Raw genomic sequence first — 25,341 nt, 5'->3', positions numbered from 1 at the left:
AGAGCTTATTTGAACTTAGTCACATTTTTTCAGATGTTGAAGAAACCCAGCAAAGTAAAAGTTCCTTTCCTTTTGGTTTACTTTAGACAAACAACTTGAATTTCTAGCCATCTTTATTGATTATTGTATATATTTATGATGCAGTTGTGTTCTGTGTCTGTGTGCATACTTGTGTAGTAACAGTGATAGCTTTTGTAGTAAGCAAAGATCAAGAAATGAATTTTGTGTTTATTCTGAGATAGTAGTATCCGTGGTCAGATTTATCTCCTCCATGAGTATATTCTGTAGGACTGGTCACAGCTTCCCTGCAAATACTGTTTTGAGAAGAACACTTTAATTGCAGCAGATGGAAATTACTGCACATGATGCAAAGAATAATTGGGCATGTTTTGTACATCTGGAGCTTTCTGTGACTTGTTGTGTTTACAGTTTTCTGTTCTTACTGTTGCAAACCTGTTCCCTCTTCCTGCCAGCCACAGGTGCAGGACAATTGATGCTATTGTAGTTATACGCTAACACTTAAAGGCTCTGTACAGTAGTGGTTCACAACATGTCGGTAGAAGTTTCTGGACAGGAATTTCACCTGCTCAGTTTAGCTTGCTCAGTACAAATTCTTCGATCCTCTCCATTCCTTGCATTAGTTCACAGACACTGCACAGTAGCCTCTCTCTAAAGCTGGTCCCGGTATACTGTGGATTACTTCATTCGGGTTTTTTTTCTTGAAGGTTGTGCTAGGAAAGGGACTTTATACCCAAATTATTTGTGTGATATAACCATAAGCCACAAAAAAAGAATGTTACATAGCCAAATTACAAAATTAGCTGATATTCTGAGTAAGTTTTGTTATGCCTTTGTAACACACCCATAATTCATATTAGGTTTTCACTAAGAATGCATGTATATGCATATTTATACTTACAAAAATACGTTTCATATCACAGATCAAGGAAAGCTCAAGCTTTTCAAAATTGCATATTCCAATGCACGTTATTTAGATGTAAACCAAGTTTTGAATACAGAAAAGTCCAGGAGCCATATAGTGCATGACTTCTGATAAGTATGGCTTTACTGTTTTGAAGTTATTAACTATTTAATTGATTTCATGTAAATTTTTAGTTCTGTTTGGAGTCCCAAGTTTAAGAAAACGAATGTGGATTGCTGAAAGGTTGTTTTGTGATGTGCTTCCATTTATTTGCTTTTAATTTACTGAAACATTCTTATTTTTCTTTTTCTTTCCTTCTGATTTTTTAGGTCACTCTGCAATACAGTAAATGCTTACAGCCTCACCTGCAGTAATTGCACAGAAAACTGCACCTATGTTCTTTTTAGTAATAAGATCACTTTTCTAATGGACCTGTTGATACATCAGTTTACGGTACGTAAAATATCTATTTTAATTTAGAAATTTTTGTTTGCTTCACAAACATGTTAGAGAATTTAGACTATAAGAACACCAGGAAATACATGAGAATAAAGGCTCAAAAGAGTAATATTCTTTTGTTGTATCTATTTGGTAACTGTATCTACTATACTTCTATACAAACGGATATACTTGCTTCTGCTAATAAAATCTGGAAAAGCATATGTACCGGGAACTCTAGTGAGTGGACAGTGTTCTATCTTTAACATTTTCTGAGGTTTTCTTCTTTAATTCACCCTGTAGTGATATTTAAAGTATAGAATATTATGAGTTCTCCATGTGTGTTTGATTCTTATGTGTTTCAGTATCAGGAATATAAGTCAGGTCAATACATTGCTGTAGTTTGATTTGCTAAAGTGCTTAAATGGCAGGACTCCTTAACTGTGAAAGTTTTAATTTTCCAATGTTTCATTTAATTTGAAATGTCATTAAATATTTTATTTGAAAACTCATTTTTAATTCATAGTGACCTGCTCATCATAAGATATTTAGTCCTGGTTTTCTACTTATAAATAGCGTGTATGTATTTTCATGAGCCAAGCAGTTTGTTAATTGAAAAGTTATGTACATACTTTAAATAATTTAAATGGCACTGTTAGAATCAACAAGCCGTAGGACTGTTGATGAACACTTTGAAAAGGTAGTCCGAAGGTCCTTGACATAAAGAAAACCCAAATGCAACCTGTGCGTTCTCCTCTAAGTAGCTGCCAGCTCATTGTTCTTCACCAAATCTTTCCAAGAGGATTCCAGGTATTAGATTTCAAATATACTTAGTGAAAGGTGTGTGTATTGTGCTGGGCCAGTTACAACACTGCTGGCTCTCTGCAGAGTGAGCCAGAGCATAGGCTCCATGGGTAATTACACAGGAGATGAAATCCTTCAGCACTTTACTGACAAGTGACAAGATCCATTCTGATGCCAAACACCTTCCCTTTTCTCAGTGTACCACTGTGCAAACGACCTGCACTTTCCTGAAGAAATACAGAGGGTATTTCTTAGGAAATGTTGGCCACCTAGAAATCAGAGATACTAAGTAAGAAAAACTTACTACACGTAGAGCTGTTTTCAGTCTGTTGCCAAATACTACCCTTGAATTGTAGCAAAACTGTAATTAAAGCTTAATGTTTCCCATGATCCACAGTGGACTTTTCTTTCCTATGCATAAAGTCTCTTATGTTCTCTTCAGGCAAAATTGGCCCTTAAACTAGGATATCTTCGTAGTTCCATGAAGTACATATTTAAGTACAAAAAAAAAAAAAATACAGTGCTGCTTTTCTAACCCTGATTTTTCACTCTTGCAAACATAATAAATCATATCAAGTTTGAATTTTTCTTTTTTACAAAAGAGAAATGGACAAATTTAGACCACTTTTTTCATTGGATCAAGCTCTGAATACCAAAATATTAAGACACCCCTCCAAAGAATTTAACTCCCTGCAGTATTCCTAGTTTAGTGAGCTGTATGATGCTGCCTTTGCCTGTATCATGCGTATTCCCACTTACTGTTGGAAATTAAAATACATTTGCAAGGTTCTAACAAATTGTTAAACACATATGCCAATATTTGCTGCATACAGAAACAGAAAGAATCCAGTTTTGAGATACCTTTAAATATATTCTTAAATACAGCAAGTATGAACCTTACTTCCAACTAATTTGATGTGGTTTTAGTTTTGTTTTTATTCATCAAAATCAAATGCAATGTCAGCTTCACTTTTGCTAAAACTCAGTTATACATTTTAAAGAATAAAATTTAAAACAATCGCTTCTCATTGGTGACAAAATGTTCATTTTTCTTTACACAGGTGTAACATTTTTCTTCTCAAAACATTACTTGAAAAATTATTTAAAAAAAAAATATTTTTTCTCCAATGAAAGCTTGGCTACCAATGGGAAATGGTAGAATTGCAAATGTAGTGTATTTCTTTTTTCTTTTTTGTCACATCAAGCCTGCCCAAGGTAATTATTAGAAGTGTCCTGTTTAGACCTTCCGTTATTTCATACCTAAACAGACTGGTAGGAAACCTTCTGTAGACTTTACTTACCGTTTTACGTCTCTTAGCCTCCTTATCAGCTCAGGTAATGCCTAAGGCGGTGTCTGTTGAGGTCAGCAGTAGCCTGTCTCCTGATTTCAGTGGTTAATGGACCAAACCTTCCCGCCTACGTTCATAGAAGTTGTGTGCTCATGTTGTAACTTCATTTATCTACAGATTGCTAGCTCTGCTCTTCTTTGTCTCCTGTACCTAGAAGATAGTTGTGAAATAATGACAAATTTCCTAATTGTATATTTTGGAAGGTTTCACACTGAGAGAAACAAATAATTACATGGAGCTATAAGCATGTAAGGATAGTTTTTTATTTGGTTGTGGTTTTTTTTCCTAGTCAAGTGACAGCTGTCATGTACTTTTCCATGAAGATATCTGAAAAAGCCACCTATATAAACCAGACACATCTGTGCCTGCATTTGTAAATAACTTTATCTGTTTAGTAAACGGTTTGGGGTGGTTTTTTTTAAATCTGTCCTTTTATGATTTCACAATAAGGAAAGCATGATAGTTTGTTTTCTAACTACATGTTCTCAGATAGATAAAAGGGAAATTTCAGAAAGCTTTTGAGAATAACAAGCTGGACAAGACCACCTTGTCCAGTAAAAATTCTTAGAAGATGTTCTCATTAATTCAGATCTTTCCCATCATAGCATACCTGCTGCTACCAGTTAAAGCATAATGCAAATCAATACTCATTAAGAATTAGAAGCTGAGACATTTTTGTTGTTGTATTTCCTTGTTCACATAAATATGCAAAATTACATGGATTCTTTCCTGCTTAATTTTCAAATTGCATACTACATAGAATTGCAAATGTCTAGCTTGAGATAGTGACTATGTCCTTCACTTATTCCTGTGCATTATTGCTAATATCCTGCACATGCAATAAAAATTTTAGACTGTTTTTCTTTCTGTTTAAGATTAATTGCTAAAGGCTAGAACCAGATTATTTTTATTCCTCTAAGTAGATAATTTTATGTAAACATGCAACATATAGGCTTGATTTCAGAATTGAAAAGCGGGGGGAAAAAAAAGTCTTGCCAGTCTCTCTCCAGCAGTCTGACTTGCCAGAGTTGTTGCCATTTATAGCTCTGGTTGAAATTTTGAAAATTTCAAACTGGATCACTATGTTGTTTTTTTTTTTTAAGGCAATCTTTAAATGCATAATATCTGAAAATTCTAAATAAAACATCATTAGGTGAACATTAAAACGTGAAATGAACATAGCAATGTAAATAGAGATTAAACAAATGTAGAGATCAAAAGTGACTTGCTTGCTACATTTTTCTTCTCTGAAATATAATGCTTAAATCTGGACTGTATTGTAGGCAAATGGCATATTAAATTTTACTCATGAAGTACAATCACGTTGTTTGGGTTTGTCAGTCTGGCTATCTAGTCAAAGTGAAGTAATTTTTCTCCACCATTTCTTCACTGGAATGTGCTGCCATTTAATTTGGGCGCTTCAAAATGACAGTATACATCCTATCCCAGTTGCTAGTTTTTTAACCATTTGTGGTCAGTTTTGAATCTTCTGTACCACAGCAAGTAAGGCAGCTTCATTTTGTTTGCACTATATTTGCACGTTATGACAAGAATTTGGCAGTTTCTACCTTCCAGGTCACTGAGAGCTAAAAAAACCTGCTCTCCCTCTGGTTTCGGTTCTAGTTGGAGGTCTGAGGACCAGCACCTAGAAGTATCAAGGCTGGCAAAAAAAGTACCTCAAGTTAGATGTCAGCTCTGTGGATTGGGTCATTTCTAATGCGATTCAGTCAGTGTTGGCAATGTAAAAAAGCACAAAAACTTCATGTCTTTTTCTTTCTTTTTAATAATATAACTTTTAAAAGACCAAAACCTTGTATTTTGTTCAAAACTTATGTTTTGCTTCAGTAGGAAGCCAGTGTGTTAATCCTGTAGTAAATCTTGAAAATAGGGCTGGGGTAGAAGAAATAATGACATATTAAAGTATTTAGGGGTAGGGAATTTAAAAAGTGGAACCTTCATCTGCATCATCTTAAGCCCATAGACTTCCCAGGCCATTTCCATTTCTTTAGTTCACTAGTTACTACATAGGAAGTCTGACATCCTGTAGATACTGTTTTGAAAGTATATGTTTTCCAAAGTGTTTTTGGGGCAAGCTCAATGACTTACACATGCAAGAAGCACAAAATCACCACTGCTAATGGGAGAAGAATACAACAGAAGTGATCAAATGAACAGAAATTGGGTGCTTCAAAAGGTTTGAAGACTTTCCCTTTAGGTTTAGCAGCTCCATGTTTAAAAATCGTCATGGCTGTGAAGGATTCTGCTTTTTATGAGACAAGTAAAACATAAAGGAGTATTCAGTGTCAGAGCTTTATGTTGCTAACTGGAAACTGTTTTGTGGTTTGGTTTGGGGTGGGGTTTTTTTCTTTTTTTTTGGTAGCACAAAAAAAAAATGGTATGCAGAGGTACTTTTGTTGACGTGAGTCAGAATGGAGTTACGTTTTCAGCTACATTAAATGTGTGCCTAAGTGCTTTACTGGATTGGGGCCATGTTGTTCAGCATCTTGCAGGATTAAGTCCTAGATGCTGGGGAGAGCTGAAGAGCTTGTGGCAGCTCTGCACAAGCAAGGGAATCCCTACACCAGGGGAATTCTCTGCTGGATGGCTTAACAGTTGTATGGAGACTGTACCAGAGCTGAGAATTCGGTCATCAGAGTGTTCTGCTTCAAGAACTGATTAAAGAAAGTAGGAGTCTTCATTAGCCCCAGCATAGGCTGTCATCATAAATGCTAGAATAGCGTTGAGATGTTGGATGTGTCAAATAATTGAACAATAGTTACATTTTTCCTTTGTGATTTAAAAATGTTTTATACCAATTACTTGACAAGTCAGTTTAAGAGTGTAATTAGACCTGTAGATTTGTGTCAGTTAAACTGTTAAACCTATTAAACCTCAGAAAGAAAAATGTGGAATGTTTTAGCATTTATTCATCCAAAGCCCATGTTCAACAAACACAGTTTCTCTGAATATCATTAATTCCTTGTGTAATCAACACAAAGAAACCAGAGCTTGAAAGCTTTCATAATTACACTATTAAATCTTAAGATTTCCTACCCCCTTGCTTGATATAATAATCAACAAGCGAAGTAATACATCACTTTTGAGAGCACCCCAATTAATTTTGAACATAAATCTCAACACATTTTCACACTATCCCATTAATTACTTCTTCGGTAAAAGAGCTGATCTTTCGTCACTCATTTGAGTTCATATAAATGGGATATATTAAAGGTAAGAATTAAGTTCAAATTTACCCATTTTCTGTAAAACTGTATTTCCTTCTATCTCCTCTTTGCCATACACAGTATAAAAACCACATTTTTTCTCGCTTTGTATTAATACACACACACACTTTCCCCTAAAATCAAATGTGAAAAATCAGTTCTGCAATAAATGATTGTATTGTGTGCCAGATCTATTTATTTTACAAATTAGGAAGAGCAGTTTTATATTAAAGCATGAACTTGTGTAGCTAAGGGCTATATACTTAGAAAATATAGTTCTCATATGTACGTTCAACTAGAAGACAAAAATAGACATTATCTGTTTATAGTACTGTTCATTACAGCAAATGGAAGGCTCTACTACAAAATATTATTAAATCTTTTAAGACATAAGATACAATTTTTTTATCTCAGGTGAAAAAGCAATGAGTAGTATTTGTTAGCAATTTTTAAAACTTGCTGTTCCTAGTACAAAGTCGCCACATTTAAATTGATTTATATATTGCAAAGCTTAATCCGTCTGTTTCAGTAGGCAATTAGAATCATTAGGCATGAATTATTTTAGTCAGCGGAAGTTACTGGAGCAACATAATATTATTTTTCCTATTGAACTTGAATAAGCAGCTAAAGACTTCTCACTTGCTCACTTGGCTCATCACCAGAAACAGACTATTACAATGAGTTTTAAGTACCAACACAAGGCTCAGAGCTAATGAATAATAAAGAAATGCGCATGTTGTTCTTTGTCACCAAGTGTTACCAAATCCCTCCTGATACCTGTACGGGGAGGAACGATTTTATGTGACCTCACTTGTGTATACCAAGTGTAAATGATTTTAACCTGGAATGAAAATAGAATTTCAGCCAATATTGATCACTAATTACAGTGTAGAAAGCCTCAAGCTGTCTCATAAAAGTGCCTCCACAGAGGTCTATTGGTGTGTGGAGTCCAGCAGCGTTAAGCACAGTGAATGCACCTGGGAGCCCCGTGTCTTGATCATGCATCTGTGCTGCCGGTTTTCTGCCTGTAAAACTGCAGGACTTCCACACACACTTCACTTACTCTTTGATCATAATAGGGCAGAATTTCAGCTGGTTTACATTGTCTTAGACTGCAGAAATGAAAAAAATAAAATTAAAAAATAGGAAATTATACTCTCCATGAGGATTTCCTTCCAGATCTGAATCCTGCATATAGATTTGTCTTCAGATTTACGTGTTGTACGTCTCAACTTCACTGCCTTTTTTAGGAGTGAGACCGAGTTTAATGATTTAGAAAAATTGGATTCCGTTCTTCTGAGGTCTGTTCAGAGACAACTGCATGTTGTGTTTCTGAAGTGATTGACAAGTGACTGACATCTGATGGACAAGTGCAGTGGTCATCAGGTGATGTTTTATATTGAGATGTTCAGGCCTTATTCATGTGACACATTTTTCCTGCTGTCCTGAGCAGTTACAATGTGAAGGTATCCATTAAAGTGCTCAGACTTGCTCCAGGCCCAATTTGAGATTTGTGTGTGGAAAGCATTTCCCATTGCTTCTTTTAGAACTATATTACTCATGTCATCCCTTATAACCAGTATGTCACGTTGTGCCCTAGAATTTATGCAGTTCTTTCTGTCTTCTCAGATAGTTCCTTAGTTTTTTTAACTTCCCCCTCCCCCCCCCATCCCGCCGAGGATTATTCTCATCAGATTTGGTCAGGATAGGTTTTTTTAATCTCCCTCCATCCCTTCCTCCCTGGCAGAAATTTCTACTTCAACTACCTTTTTTTTTTTTAAGAAATCAGGACTCTCGTTGGTTTTGTAGACTTCGGAAGATTTAGCGGTTCTCTCTCTTTTTGAAAAAAAGATGGATAAGAGAAATGTGAATCAAATAAAGATTTGGAACCTTGCCTTAAGGGTCATCTTGCCTTTGAGGAGTACTTAGCTCCTTGAAATACTTAGTTACTTTGGGTTAGCTTTAGTAGTAAACTGCTCAACTGAGAAGTTCTGACGCTTACTAGGAAAAGAGAATTCTCTCGCAGGCTTTTTCAGCTGTGAAGGGGGACAGCTGTAATTCATCTGTCTCGATTCAGTGAAGGTTGCCCTCTATTGCTGGCTTAAAACAGCCATGTATTACCCTCTTTGTGTACCTCAGCAGGTAATCTAATTTGTTCTGAATTCAGTTATGCAGAAGCTCAGCAGCACAACTGAATACCTCCTTGTAGATTGGAAAAATTTTGTATTCCCCAATGTCCTTTGCCGTTGTTACCAGATGGCACCTCCTGTGGCCTTCCTGTGGGTTGTCTATACCTACTGCTCAGATACTTTCAGTATGCTGTTTCCTAAGGGTAAACTAGTACTGTTCCAGATACAATTTTTTTTTTTTTCATAGTTATGGTTTGAGTTTTGTCACAATCAATCTCGCTTTTTGGTAAAAAAAATCTGTAATTTTTCTAACATTAAAATTCCACATAAAATACTTTGGAAGGACGCTTACTTCAGGATAATATTTTTGTAATTTTTTGTTTGTTTTTTTGCTATGAAGGAGAAAGTCCATCAGGGATTAGGTCTCATTGCAAAGATCATTCCTATTGCCTGCAAAGTGTATGTCTTTTTCTGTGAAAAGCACCAGTTGTACCAGCTGTGTTACAAGAATTTTTGCCTTTCGAAATACTCACTTTTGTAGGGTTGTTGGTTTTTTTTTTTTAGGACTCAAACTGTTGAGTAGCCTTCTGATGGTACATTGTGTTTTTCCAAAGTCAAGCAGGGGATTACCATACAACGGTAAATGCTATTCCTTCCACAGAAAATAGCTATCTTTCCTCTCTATACTGAATGCTTTGTGTATCCTAGACATTTAATATGTCTTTGTGGTAACACAATGTAGTAGTCAAAATGAACCATCTCAGAAGTTTGTTTATATGCAGTCGAGTTAAAAAAAAAAAAAAATTTTTTATTGCTAGTGACTCATCAAAAATCCTGTGTATGCATAAGAACACGACAATCATACTAATGAAATACTCTGCTGCTATAAGGCTTCCTTCAGTTCTGATACACTAAACACTGTTTTGACTTGATTTATTCTGTTTCCGGTTGTATTATCGGCATAAGACCTTTTCTTGGCCCTGAAATACTTTAATATCCATCAGCACTGCTAGAATGTTACTTTATTATTATTTTTGCTGTACTCCTATGCAACTTTCCAAGTGTTTCTCTACAAACTTTGATTATTTTTACTGAATTCTGGTTGTTTTTTCTTGTTTTCTCTTTACTTAGGTTAGTGTTCCAGATGACCATAATGCTACTTCAGGCAGAAGTGCAAATAAGCAGGTATTTGAAGGTTTAACAACAGGACTTCTGAGGATAACTGCTGTGATTTTCAGATGTCTAATCTCCAGCTTCCCAGATGGAAACAACCACTCTACTGCACTGAAGATATTACAGGAAGTGAAAAGTAAATCCTCTCAAGTGGAAGCCTTCAACAGCAGAGTCCAAGACCTGATCAGGTTAAAAAAAAAAAGATGAAACTTCTCTAAACCTTCTTTACTACAGAGAAAGAAAATTGCAATTATTTAAGAAAGGAACAAACTGCTTTAACTCTTAACTTAGTAAGAGTAGTTTGTGTGTAGAGTCAAGAGGACTATTGAAATGCTATATTCTCAAACAAAAATGTTCTTCAAAAAAACTGCAGATGCAGAAATACAGAAAACCAAGAGTGTTTTACTTTTGGACTTGCTTTTTTTGTGTCCTTTCTGTCAGTTTCTTCTCCTAATTACCTAGCAGTCAGCTTCCATATTTTCATTAGTTTCTCTCAGTTCTCTATGCCAACTGTGTATGCCCATTGCCCACATGGTCCTGCATATCATACATGTTTTCATATAAGCTTTCCATAAAATACATACTTCCCATTATAAAGATTACCCAATAATTCCTATAATCTGATTTCAACTTTTATAATGTAGCTGTATTTTAATAGCAATTTTCTTTTCAAGTATATTTCTTGAGCAAAATTTCAATCAAAATAACTCAGTTGTAACAGTAGAGTAAAAGAGAATACACTGTTTTGCTCATTTTTACTTGAAACATTCTAATTCTTTGGTAAAAACACTTGAACCTGAATACATTTTTATATACACAATTAATATATATCTAATATATTATATATATTTAAAACTAATATATATCCAACAATATATTAGACTTGCTAAAAGTGTATAGTTTCCCTGGAAAATTATATAAATAGTCATCAGTACATCTTCAGCCCTCTGAAGAAAGGAAATTCTGATTATATGCTACTGAAAAAGTGTCACGGTGAGCATCTTCAGACTTTTCGAAGTCTGGTATGATGCTGATGGATACAAAAAAGACAGCTGGAGGAGGAAAGCAAAACAAGTAGTTGTCATAGATACCAGTGACCTCTAAAACTTTATTGTTCTCATGTAACCCACCTTCTCCCCAAACAGGTTTTGAAAGAGTGTGAAATTTCAGGATGTTGTGTTCTCCCCATTTATGAATGGGAGGGTGGGAGGTCTGCTTATTGATATCTGTGCTAAACAGACATCTGACACTGACTGGGCCAAGCACAGGCCTACCCTTAAGATAAGAAGATACATGAGAATCCAACTAGGTCCCTCACCTGAGGCACTTTAGGGCATCTGGTTATAAATGGAGAATGAAAGGCATGATGACAAGGTAATAGCACAATTAGGAAATAAAGAGAGAAGGCATTTTAAACTAGTCAAAACCAGACAAATTCTATTATTAATGAGAATCTTTCACCTCCAGGTCATTGTATCATATGTCCTTGTGGAGTTGATTAAATGAGACTTTTAAAAAGATGTGGGAAGAAAGAGGAAAGTTGAAATAAAATTGTTTTCTTCCCTTTGGGACAACTAGACCTGATGCATAAAACAATTATCTACACACTGTCTGGGTATCAAAAGGGTAGCCAAATTATTGGAACTATGCTACCATAGGTAAAAAGACTCAGAGATGGAGGCAACAGATTAGAGAGCTTTGACATTCCACTTGTCTGTATGCTCCGTTCTTCAAGGACGGGAGTGCTTCATGCGTCTTCTCATTGTCTCCGGATGCCATTAAAGAATAGTCCCAGTAGACTGAAAACTCTCATCCATTTCTTCTCTGCCAAAAGAGCAGCTGCTTTGTATCCAGGTGTGGGTGTAAAAGAAGGGGACAATGAACACGTTTTGCAGGTGTCAGACTGTAGAGATGTTCCTAGGGAAAAAGGAAGAGCATATTGATGAGAATGGTTGTGCCTTTTTGTGAGTAATCATCTGTCAGTATTAGCTGTATTTTATTTCGTTCTTCTTCGCCCCTCCTATTTCACAGAGATATTTCTAGCACTCAGCATTTCTCTGTGACTGTGATGTATCTAACACACAGCTCTGTCCCTGGAATTATTCTGCTAGTATGGGAGAGCTTGCTTATCACCTGTATGATCAGGTGGATTGCTGAGATCAAAATCTGCAAGAAACCTAATGCTGGTAACCTTTCATGTTGCTGAACAGAACAGATGAATCAAACTTACCTGAGCAATGACTGTGCAATTAATAACCTTCGTTTATCTTTAAGTGTTTTTAACTGCTGTACTTCAGCAGCTTTAAAAATCTTTCATACTGCGGTCACACTTCTTGCTTTATATTCAGTGTATTTTTATTCTTAATTACTTTCACTGCTTCCAAAAGCTTTGTGTCAGCAGGGTAAACTTTGGCAGAAAGTCTAGCTTCTAGCCCTGAAGAGAGATTAGTCTTTGAGCAACAGCACTGTCTGAAAAGTGGAGAGGGTTTTTTTTCCCTAATCTTAAAAGCCCCTGGTTTTTCAAAATCAGACTGTAAGATATGCGAGGGAATAGTTATTTTTAATAAATGCTTGTACAGCTCCTGCGACAAGCATTATCTATTCAGTATTATTTATTTACTAGAATAATTATTATTTAATAATGTTCCATACTTGGTCAAGTCAGGGTGGTCTTGACATCATGGAACCATATAGCCAATGGTGTTCCCATCTCAAGGAGCCTATATTCAAAGAGGCAACCTCTAACAAGTGGACTTCACAAGCAAGTAGACAGAACAGCTGGTAGGATGGAGTAATATTAATAACAGGATGGTTTAGTATAGACTGTCAGTGTAAAAACAGTGAATCAGTTGATGGTGTCTGAAACCAATTGGTTCCCAATGTCTGTTAAGTCAGATGGAGGCACAGGATATAACAGCAGTTCTTCTGATTTTGACAAGAAGTTTCTCCCACTTGATAAGAGTGGAGGAAAGTACAAAGAAAATTAGAAGGTAAAGAGAAGAAGGGGGTGATTGCAATGGTATATCTGTCTCCACAAAGGAAGCTGATGTAACATAAGTCAGCAGAATGAACAGTTGAGACAGAGTAAAATCTGAGAAGCTGAATGTTTGTTGTAGAAAAAGGAAAGTATGTGAAGTTAGTTGATATCAGCAAAGTGACATGGAAAAAAAATTATCTGTGTGCACAATTTAAGTGGAGTGGATAATGATAAAAGTATGCAAGAACCTGGTATGGACAGAGAGATCTTGGTACAGGGACAAACAGCAAAATTTTTGGCATAGGTTTCCAAGCTATTAGAAATTCAAAGAAGAAACTTCAGCAGTAGTGATCTGGTGATCAGCAATGATGATCTGATCTACTCTGATAATAAAAAAGAAAGAGGAGTTTTCAGTTTAAAAAAAAAAAGTCACTAGCATGGTTTTCTCTATGTTGAGTTTTGGTTGAGCTCCTGAGGATGCTTTCTGATCCTGATGGTACCTGGGTGATAGATGATATAGATGATACCTTCTATACTGATGGTAGAACGTTGTTACCTGCATGTTCTATTAGTTTCTTAATGGTTGCATATATTTTAAAAAGGAAAAAAAAAACCCAACAACTGGGTAGTAGTTGTTATGATATACGTATTGCAATAAAACGTTCTCTGGGTAACATCATTGTCTTCTTGAATTAGTGTGTTCTACAAAGTTTATCTCTTCATGCTAAAAAGAAATTGTCCTGTTACAGAGCTATAAAGATTATTATAAATCATTTAACTATGGCAAAATTCCATTGTCCTTCTAGGAGTATGGTAAAATAAACATTTACACTCATCTTTCTTGTACAGTTTAATACAAATTATCTTACAACAGACAGATCTCTTAGCAAAAACTACTGATAGTTACAGAGAGCCAGATCTGATGTTATTGTAATTTGAATTGTTTTATTGAACCCTTTCAGAAAGAGTATTTAAGTAATCACAACCTGCATTTTGTATGGTTTGATAGTAGAGAAGCAGAAATTACTTCCTTTGCAAAACTGGCATGGGACTATTTTTTTAATGCAGTTTTTCTTCTGTTTCTAGTTACGTGGTGAACATAGGGTTGATAGACAAGCTGTATTGCTGTTTCCTCTCCGTTCAAGGCCCTGTTGATGAGAATCCCAAAATAGCAACTTTTCTACAAAATGCCACAGCAGTGTTGCACGGAATATGTCAACTATGTTTTGCTGTCAATGGAAGGTAGGTGCACTTGGTCTGTCATCTCTACATATGTTCATCAGGCAGCAGCCGTTGTAACCCTGTGCCAACACCACATTCATGGAAGTGAGCATTTTGATGAGGCTGTTAAACAGAACTGTTCTTGGTCACACAGTAATAACCGGTAAAGAAACAGTGCAGGAAATTCACTCTGCTCACCCTTTCACCATTGAACTGTAAATAGTTACCTTCACTGAGTCTTGATTCTTGTAAGTCATTTATCAGAATTGCAAACTTTATCTCCTTTACTCATCATTACAGAGAGGGTTTTATCACTACTGATTTTAAGTGTCCAGTACTAAGGACTTCAAGAGGTATTTTATTATCAGCTAAAATCAACTCTTAATTGATTTGTCTCTAGAGCAGCCTAATTCTTTAAAATACCACTGTCAGTAAAGGAATTATATTTTCTGTAAAGAAAACTATTACTAGATTTGTCAGGGAATTTGCCAATGCAAAATGTTCATTATCATAACCTAACCAGGGTTGTGGGGAGTGAGCATGAGGTATGTGTCTGCCAGCAAATCTGGACTTTTGTAATCTACAGCGTAGGACAGCCTGACGCTGTGAGAGTCAAAATTTCAGAGCTTCGGGGTGCACATACTAGAACCTACCACCATTAGACTGTTACACGTTTCAGGAGAAGAGAAGGCTGACAGAACTTTACAATGAATTCCTGAAGGGAAAAATGATGGTAGGATTGAAAAACTAGAGTTAATAAAACATAAAGTAAGAAACAAAGCTGCAGGTGAGAGCTGTTGCTAGTAGCTCAGGGACACAGGCACATGGAAGAAGAACTGCAAGAAATATGAGCCCAAGGAGACCATCCCAACTTACTGAAATTTCCCTTTCTGAAAGCTGCCAACTTGGCATTTTACATTCCAGGAAAGTGCTGCCAAAAGTCGAATGCATAGTAAAAAAAAAATTTTTTCAAAAAAGAAAAATCACACTTCTCTTAGTGGAATAATAGTTCTAGCTACAAGAGTGAGTAATATATTTTCAATTTCTGAAGCAGGCACATGCTTCACCTAAATAATAGAGACCTTTGCACCCCATAATAATACAGCACTGTGCCAGTACTTCTTTCAAGAACATCTGTGCTTTGTACCAGAATAATAATTTTGGAGGGTTGAGCATTTTTCTTCAGTTACACCAAGAAGTATCTGATCTGATTACTTGCATACAACAGCAACGCTTTTGATTTTGTCCAAAGGTGCTGATTGTTCTCGATTTCCAGGTTGGATTGTTCATTTGAGCATGAAAAGAAATGAGAGGAATGAACTTGGAGATTTCAAAACTGTTGTCTTTCACTTTTAGATCAAAAGCTTTGGTGTAACTGATTAGAAGGGCAGTTTAAATTAAATGTCTTTCATCACTCTCATTTAAGATGTGAATGGAGAGTGTAATTCTGTCGTGTTACAGAAGTCCTTAGTATTCAAGGTGATTTAAATGGAAAAAGGTATTGCCAAACACAGATTAAGGTGGCAGAAACAGAGCTCAAATTTATTGAATTCTTAAATATGTCACAATACATATTGTGTGATACATGATCTGCAGCACAAAAGGTGGCCTGTCTTTGTGAGAAATACAGATGCCTCTTTTATTTGTGGTAAATAGTAGTAGGAGGCAATGCAGCCTATTTAGTCAGAATCCAGCATTTCTCATTCTCCAACTCAGTTGATACATGCTTGAGCACCAAACAAACATGCCGCATTATACTCCTCTGTACATCAGAGTAACTAACCACTCTGATCATAATACTTTTGGAGTTGTTACTGAGAGGAAGAAAGTCTAGTGAGTACTACCAGTGCTCTGACACTGCAGCAGGAAAAGAAGTTTTGCCAAAATAATATCAGGCTTTCACCATTGTTGCAAGAGCAATTTTGAATTGTTCTTTTGATATATTCTCCTATATAGAATGTTTCCAGGTTGGGGAACTTCTTTATGCTCCTCGATGGCGATCATGGGGGACACAAAATTAATTTGCCTTTTTCTGATAAAACTATTTCAGGCTGTTGTTTTTCATATAAAAAGTTGTCATTCGATATTAAATGCATTAGAGTATTTTTATACAGTGCTCTTTATACTGTGCAGAGATCTTAGCATGCTGCACCACTGAGTGGCATGGTGGGAAGCTGATAGGACAGTAGACGCTGGGTGGCTAACACACAGGACCACGTCAGGGCTCTCAAACCATCCACAGCGCCTGCAACAATGAAATCCTTTATGAGCTAGAAGTGGCCAAGCGTTCCGCCATCATCCTCCTTTGCTTTCAGACACCACCAGGCTGTTACAAACTTCACTGCGACTGTAATCTGTGATATCCTTGGAGGGCCAGAAATTAAACACTCTAACTCAAGTTTTAAACAATTAGGAGATCCTGTCCTGTGGGTACAAAGTGTTAGGCCATTTCTGGAGCTCTGATGGAGGAAGAGGTGTCAATCCAGACTTTCCTGTCTTCCTCACAAGAACGTTTCATAAAACTCCCAAATTTACCGGAATATTTCTAAACCAAGCTCTGAATTGATACCCAGTGTTTATTTGGACAGTTACTTCATGGAAAACAATTTTATAGGCAGGGAAGAGATCTTAGTCAAGTACCTCCCTGCACATACCTCTACATCAGGCAAGATGTCACAACAATAATAATTATTAGAGAATAGCCTCAAATTGTATCATATATGTATCTCAGCATTAAGTATTAAATGAGGTCTATGGTTGATATAATGTAGATGATAAAATTTTAAGACATAAACTAAGATACCTTTTTTATTCCCACGGTAGACTTAGAAAAAAAAAAAAGTCCAAAATCATGGAGTTAGATACAATAAAGGGAAGTCTTGCTAATGTAGAAACATAAATTGGAGGATTCTCAATTTTAACATCATAAAAAGTTATTGAAATGAGGGAATCCATTCTGAACATATGGTATAAACATATCTTATTGTAAGAGGGGGATTTTCTTTTCATTAATGATCAAGGTCTTTAAAAAGATTTAACTTTGATATTGAACTTACTTCTCAAATGATCATTTTTGGTACTGGCTAATACGTGCTAGATTGATTCTTTTAATTGAAGTTTTGCTGTGGATGTAACAGCACATTTTCCAATGTGTAATGCGTATCAAAGATCATTTGTTGAAAACATTAATAACTTGTAACCCCATGTGAACCTTGTTTTGGTAATTTTTATACCCTCATCTGTTATACAGTGAGAATCAGTGTGGTTGACTTGAGACCCCCAACTGGAAGTCCCATTTTTCTTTTGCTGTGTTGCATCCATTGCTAGCAATAGAGGTGAGAGGTCCTTTCTCTCTGATGAGTTAAAAAAAAAAAAAAAAGTGTATGAGAGCTGAAAATAGGGTATTGTCCCTTATTGTATGTAGTGAGAAGTCATAAAATGCAGCACATCTGAATATTGAGCTATCTCTATTTGCTGAACAAAAGATGAATGTGACATTTGATACTTAGGCTTGAAAATTGTGGCCATGATAATGCTTAACTGTTTTTTGCTCACCATTAAGGGTAACAGTAGCCAGAATTGAAAACAGAGACATTTTTATTAACCTGAAATAAAGCAAAATATTAAATAGAGTTTATACAGAATAACAGTGGTTTATATAGCCATATAAATCTGTCTTGCAATTTGTGTCCAATTCCAGATGTCCAGTAGCAATATTCAGGATGATAGCCTTGTTTTCCAGAGTTTATTATTGTAACTATGAGAGATATAAGGCCTATTTTGGGCTCTTGAGTCCTGAATACACATATGGAGCATGCTTGGATTGTAAACACAAGACAGTAAACAATGAGCAGGCATGGAATGCAAGGAGTGTTAATAAAAATATGGCCATGCTGCCCTAGCTCACCCTTCGCTAAAAGCAGGAGTGAAAACAAGTAAGAAAATATATGGTAAGTCCTTCAGCATAGCAAGGATCTTGCTTATGTTCCTGTTTTTTTTCTGTACTGCCTAGCGTTCATCAAATCTATATCCCTTTTTTCCCTATATAGTCTCTGGAACAAAGGTTTCTGTCCAAGAAGCTTAGTTGTAACTCTATGGAGGACTATTGTTAATGCCTCATTTCACTTTTGCCCATTAGTATGAATGAGGAAATTCATATTAACCACAGGGTTAACGCAAATAGCAGGAGGAAACTATCAGCAGTAGTGCAATGTAAGGGTTAATCGCTAACAAAGAATGTCCTCCCTAAGAGCAGTACAGTGGACTAGCAATAAGACACACACAAGGAGGGAAGTGGGTTGTGCACAAGGAGAATATTGCAAATAATAGTCCCTCAAATCATATAGCTTCTTGGGACATCAACTTTTTCAAAATCTTGCTTTTTTCTTGATGTAAGAAATGTCTGCAAGCTCCCTTGTTAATCTAGGAACATAGAATGTCATAGCAGTACAGTAGCTAAATTGTTACTATGGTATGTTATCTAAACCAGTAGTGGAATACATATAAATCTCTGTCAACAGCTAATGAAGCTGTGGATTACAAGCTGCAGTGGTGGAAAGCTGCAGATATATAGGGTTTGATCCAGGAAAATAGTGACTGTCATGTCACAGATACGCAAGGAAGTAGGCTGGTCTGTTTTCAGTTTTATTACAGTAATTAAGATAATGTCTGTTTTGGCTGCTGGATGGCGAATTACATGCAAGTCTGCCTGAATGCTGGTTGTGCTTCCCACCACTTCCAATGGACAGCAGATCCAGCAAGTACTGTAAACTAACTAAAACTTGTTCTTGAAATTACTAAAAGGTTTCAAATAATTGCTTTTACACAGTACTGTGATTCTTAGCTTGACAGTGTGAATTATAACAAGGTCTGACAGGTGCTAAATACTTCTTTATACTTCTTTTATTATTATTTTACCTCTTTATTTTGACATCCCTTTCTAAATAAAATAATATAGAAGCAAAAAGTACAGATGATAGTTTTTAAAATCCTAATAATAATTTAAAAAAACGGATTAGATTCTAAGCCTTTTGAAAACTCATGTTTCCATTTGGCTCCATGTTTTTAATCAGGAGTATATATTTCAAATATACAAACATTACAATGTATACCCTTAGAGAGGCTTGTCTGCTTGTTAGCTCAGTCAGTTTTTAAAACAATATATTTTCAGATATAAACAGTTTGCTCATATTGAAGCTTGGAGAAATTGTACTTTTATACTTGTTCTGCAGAGTATGCTGTTTCTCATCAAGCTGTATTGAATTCCTGTTTTTAATAAATAGTGGTGTATTTTAAGCGATGAAGTACCACTGTTTAGTATCTTTCTTTCTTGGGATGGATATATCCACATTTTTAAATTCTTAAACCCTTTTTGTAAGTTATAAACCTCATACCAATTCTTGATGGCAGAAGCTGAAAATCATAATAGCAGCCCATAATGAAAATTCCCTGCATTTCATTAAACTCTTCTTTTTAAGATCCTGCAGGTTTTTTTGACCATAATATAAATATTTGCCTGTTTTTCTGTGTTAAATATAGATACTTGGTAAAGTTTGAAAGCCTGTTTTTCCAGCTATATAAGCCAATGTGAAAAATCCAGTAAGTCTTGCTTCCCTTCAGTGATTAATTGAAGGGGTTTTGTCCATACTGACTATTTTACTTTGGCAGCTGTTACAGGCATAGAGAGTAAGCTTCTTTAAATAGGAGAATTAAAAGGAAGTACATCCATGGGAATCTCCTCTCTTAACTTTAGTTATGTAAAACCTAGGTTTCTTTTATGACATCGTCATCTTATGATATTAGGGTTTTTATGCGTTTTTACTTCAGTCTGTGTCCTGACAGTTATCACTGAATTGTCACTGGGCTTACCTTTCAGGTGGACTAAAAATCTGCTAAAAGTGAAATCCACTGTTGTACAGACTTGACCAGAATCACTCAAAGCAGCATGTGCAAAGGTTCTTGCTTTATTTTCCAACATCTCATACACATTTTTTTCTGCCTTAAAGCCCACAACCAGTATGAATAATGTCTTTTACCTTTTTATTGTAAACATTTAGGCTTAAAGTGATTATAACTGACAGTTAAAACCAACAGGAGCCAGTGGCCTGTTCATATACACATTAACTGTAATACAGGCAGCATAAAAAATAAACGTTTCTAACAGATCCTTCAATCCACCAAACCTAGAAGACGGGGTTTTTGGTTTTTTGTGGTGGTGGTGGTGGTGTTTTGGGGTTTTTTTTGGTTTTTTGGCTTTTTGTTGGGTTTTTTTTAACCAGCTTTGTCCTGTGGTGTAACTTTAAAATTCCTGGTCTTTTCTGTGGAAAAAAATAATGCTTGCATTTTGAGTTATTTTACAATTGACTTTTTAATGTATATTTTGATTCATTCACTGCTCCAGAGCAGCACAAAAAGGTAAAAGGATTTCATCCAGCAATGTAAGCTTTTTCATATGGAATTGTTTAAAAATAATGATGGAGTGAGAGTTGAAAGCAAGCTAACTTTAACCTTTGCTAAAATTGGTCAATCTTCTCATTGCATATAGTCAACAAAAATTGTGAGGTATCATATACAGTAATTAATTTGGGGTTATCATTTGACCATGAGTGTTTTTTTCTGTTTTGTACTGTTGAAAAAGCTAAGATTTAAATTAAGAAATACTAGTTGGCAAAAGGAGCTGTGCTCTCATGTGATACTGTGGAAATAAACGTTCTAGTTACTTGAGCTTAGTTAAGTGACGGTTAACACATTTTGGCTACTGCATGCTGCAAAATAAATAATTGGACATCAGAAACTCTTTTAAAGTGAGGAAATACTAAGGAGTCCACAGATACACAAACCGAAGTTGTAGAAATGCACAGAGGTGGTCCCAGAGCTGTGTTAGCTCGCCCTCCGTTTGCAGCCATCCAGGTTCGTTCCTCGCTTGCAGCCAGGTTCATGTGCCAACACGACTTGAAACTATGCAGCAGGAATCTGTATAAAGGCACAGCTGGCAAGGCCAGGTGATGGTTCAGGAAGTTTCTCTGCTGAATCCATTCAAACACACTCACTTAAAGACCACAGAGTTTTGAAATGAAGATTTTGGGCATGGATTCCAGGCGTAGGAAAAGGAAAGTAATGCCATAAATTGTTGTGCAGCATAGCCCCACCCAAAACACACTTAGAGCTCTGGTATCTTTTCCACTTTTTTATTCTTTATGGAGTAGATGTTGGGATCATTATGAGTGTTACAAACTGCAAGCCGACCATTTGTGGTTCTTCTTTTGCAGCAGGTAAGTGGCATCAAATCATAATTTTAATCATCTTTTTAATTTACTTCAGCTTGTCTTTCAAATGTTATTACATGTATTTTGAGAGAATCCTACACCCGTGGCCTTCTGAAGCACAGTGGCAGCTGGTTTTGTGGCACAGTTTCTTTAAGGATTGTTAGGAGTTCAGTTGCCTATGACAGCATTGAACAAACACCCCATTTTTGGAACCTGTACAATAAACTCAGACACATTGGTCTTCAGCTGACTCTCTACAAATCGCTGACCGCTAACTGGCAGAGTTGTAGTGGAGGTCTGGTGGTGACTGGTGGTCATAGTCACTTGTGTAACAACACAGATACTGGAAATTAGGCACACCTACATTGCTTTTGTTCTTACTGTGTGTCTTACCTAAAGATCTGATTGCTTCTTTCAAAGATTTGTGATGTAATTATGCAGTCTTATGTGGTTTTTGTACAGCATAGGTATCACTGAAATAGGACTGGGACATTAATCCTTGATGTAGCAGCAGATGACGCTGTACTTAACAGCTTTTTCAGTAACATCAAGGATTCACAGACTGTAAATAGAAAGAACATGGAAAGAAGTGGTACCCATAAATGCTAATTTCAGATAAGAACATTCTTTACACATGTGATCTAACTGATAAAAAGCAGAAGTGAGTCACCTGGGCAGCTGCTTTCTAAAGGTAAATATGTGAGCAGACAGTGATGGAAGCAGATGGGTGCTAGTACAGTAAGTTGTGTACAGCCCAAATACTGTCCCTATCATATTTACCTGGGCTCAGGGCAGATACAGCTGCAAGACGACCGCTCAAAGGCTGTGAAATGGGTGCAGAGATACTTCATAGCCTGAGTGCTAAAATAATCTTCCTAAGCCTCCTAATCTCCCCTCCTTCACCTGCAGCATGTCAGCCTCCTCACAGTAGCTGTGCACACTCTGTCTCCACCCAGATGCTTAAGCGGTCCCTGCTCAGGGGCACACCAGAAGTTTGCGGTATCAGAAAAGACACGGTCATCAGCCTTGCCCTTGTTTTTAGTGCCCACTCATGCTACCTTACAGAATTGTATCCACAAGAAAATGCATGGATACTAGCTTTGAAGTTTCCTATTACAACTGCGAAGATGGTGTTTCACATAACTGTTGTTTTTTCTTCTCTTTAAATATTTAAGCTATATTTGAGGTTAGCTCAGTACCAGGGCGTTCTTTGGGACATGGAGAATGCAGGTGCATTATCCTGTTCTGCCTGTTTCTCCCTCTTTCACTGTGGTCCAAGGAAGCAATGGTGTGCTGTTACAAATAGAAATTCTTATTGATAGACATTGTTGGTGGGTGAGGTGATGCTTTCTTACCTGCTTTTTTGCCTCACTAGAACATGTGAAAATGACAGAACAAGATGATAATCGCCAGAACCTGGTAGTTGCTGAATTTGTGGTTTAGTTGCTCCATTGAAGACGAGTGTCTGTATCACAAAAAGCTGGATTAGTCAGCCTGCCTAGGATCTGTGTTGGAAACTTCACTGGAGCGGAGCAATCTGTGTAACAGAGCGGGGCAAGGTGCTTCTGTTGCAGATACTGAAAAGATCATTTAGAGCCATTCTAGTCAAGGAAAAGTTCCTTACTGATTCTGGTCAACAGGAATATTCTGAGCCCTCCGAGTGTCCAGTCGTTTCTGTAGTCAACTGAAGTCTTCAAAGTTACAGATTGTTTTAGAAAGTGGTTCTTGTTTCCACTGCTTTCCCATTTCCTTTGCTTTTAGTTGTTATAAAAGGGAAAGATACCCTCATCTAATCTGTCCTTTTATAACATTTTCTCATATCACCTGTCATATTTTCCTTCAATTATTAAAAAAAATTATATATAGACTCAATCTTTGTAGTCTCTTTTGATGTTGACACTTATTTTTTCCTTTTTTCTTTTTTTTTTTTAAGATGGAAACGTAGTAGACAAAGTAAAGACCAGATTTTGATGTACCATATTTTCAGTGTTACTGTTCACTGTATCTTAATATTTTAGTGTTTCCTTTGATTGCCAATATAGACTAAATGTATTTCCATAATGAAGTTCAAGTGATTTACATGATGGGTTTGAATCAGAACTCAAGAGTATATAAAACTTGTTGAATTATTTTATGTGCTTTATTTTGTATTTGCCTGCCTTCTACACATTGTTTAACCTCCGGAGTAGTGACACTCTTAGTCTTCCTTAGTAGTGACTGTCCTGCATCATCTTCTGGATGATTAACAATGTGAAAAAACAGAAACAGTACAAATCATGGAGGGATTATGAAAGTTTGAATGTGAGAAGGGAAAGGGCATCCTGAGTTATTTGCTGTCTGTCCTGATATCCTAGATAGCCAGAAACCTTCTCCATTATTTTACATGCATACCCAAAATATACCAAAGAAACCTAGTTTCCATTTGCACAAGCTGTGCTGGTTTGTCTCGAGCATTTCATACTTATTTGTGCTTTGCTACCATACAGTCTCCCATAATAACATCTGACTGAAATAAGTAGTAGTGTGTTTTGTTAACTGCTCAACCACTTCATTCTTAAATTCCTGCAGAACTATTTGATTAAGTTCATCTGGTCCTGGTAACTTATTTTGCTACTTAGGTAGGCAGTTTGTTCCAGTGCCTGCAGCCTGTCACTGAGGCAGTGAGACGCTCCAGGGAGTTCTCCCACCTCTGCTGGCTGCTGTTGCAAGAAGGAAAGATGGGTATAGGGTACTGACCTGAGACAGAGCTTGCATGGAGCCCCTAAAGTGCCCCCACGCTTCCGACTCTAAAGCTGTTGAATTTCTGCATGGTCTCACGCTGGTATCGTGAACCCGTTTTGGGAGCAAAGACATCAGTATGTGGAGAAAGATATTTAAAGATACAGCTGCATTGCAGTTAAAGAGAGCATGAGACGGTGCCCAGATTATTTAAAGTATTTTCTGGAAATGTTGTGGTTTCTTGACGCATTAGGCATCAGGTTTTTTCCTTTTTAGCAGTTTACTGGTTTTCTAACATTTGGCTTATTAGAAGTACTGCATCCTGGGCAAGTGTTCTCACTGAGTGCTGGTCTCCTCCTCAGATGGCTTAATGTTTCTTTGACAGATCTTGGAACATATTTGACAATACACGTCAGGACCCCACAGGACTAACAGCAGTTCTTCAGTCTACGGATCTCGTTGGAGTCTTGCATATGCTGTACTGTGTTCTTTTCCACGGGACAATTTCAGATCCAAACACAGCAAGTCCTAAAGACAGCTATGCAGCGAACACAATCCAGGTTGCCATTCAGAGTTTACGTTTCTTCAATAGCTTTGCTGTTCTTGATCTGCCAGCCTTTCAGGTAAAAGAAGTTTTAAAACTTTGCTTGGTGTGAAAATGTTAATTATTGCATATACTTTTGGACTAAGTTTTCTCTTTCCATCTTAGTTATTGAAGGAACTTTCACAATTAAATGTTTAGTGTTTTTTCATGCTTAAAATTGCTAATTATTGTTATTGCCACTGTATAGCTATGGCAAATGAATTTAAGCAAAAAGTGAATATTTGGACTATGCAAAATGCTGAATCCCATCCATTACTTCTTCTATTCAAAAAACCTCACTTTTAGCATAGTACTTTTTATATTTAATAAGCCCCAAAAATGTAAAAAAAACTTGGTCAAAAGCACAAAATAACAGTTTTTCTAATGTGAAAATACTTGCTTATATTATAACCACAATTGATATTTTTCAGTGCTTTCAGTGGCCACTTGCATTAAGATTGTACAACTGAAACTCAAAAACCACTTGATACCAATTTTTTTTAATCCAAGTAAAATTTTGTTGACCAAAAATTGGAAA

General features: G+C 36.4%; 1 protein-coding gene across 5 annotated transcripts in view; it reads left to right on the top strand.

The window, feature by feature from the left end:
* Positions 1-25,341, top strand: part of SCAPER (S-phase cyclin A associated protein in the ER) — a 169,172-nt gene that overhangs the window by 118,925 nt on the left and 24,906 nt on the right. For 4 of the 5 annotated variants that reach the window (XM_072870685.1, XM_072870684.1, XM_072870683.1 and 1 more), the window contains exons 25-28: positions 1,252-1,375; positions 9,998-10,227; positions 14,103-14,258; positions 24,606-24,843. In XM_072870685.1, the coding sequence (XP_072726786.1) occupies positions 1,252-1,375; positions 9,998-10,227; positions 14,103-14,258; positions 24,606-24,843 (748 nt within the window). Of the gene's footprint in view, positions 1-1,251; positions 1,376-9,997; positions 10,228-14,102; positions 14,259-24,605; positions 24,844-25,341 lie in introns of those variants that run through there. The other variant, XM_072870688.1, reaches the window with a different exon arrangement.

Source organism: Ciconia boyciana, chromosome 8, assembly GCF_034638445.1.
Source record: "Ciconia boyciana chromosome 8, ASM3463844v1, whole genome shotgun sequence".
Classification (NCBI taxonomy): Eukaryota; Metazoa; Chordata; class Aves; order Ciconiiformes; family Ciconiidae; genus Ciconia; species Ciconia boyciana.
Note: the sequence above shows the minus strand (reverse complement) of the source record. Positions and strands in the feature narration are given on the sequence as shown.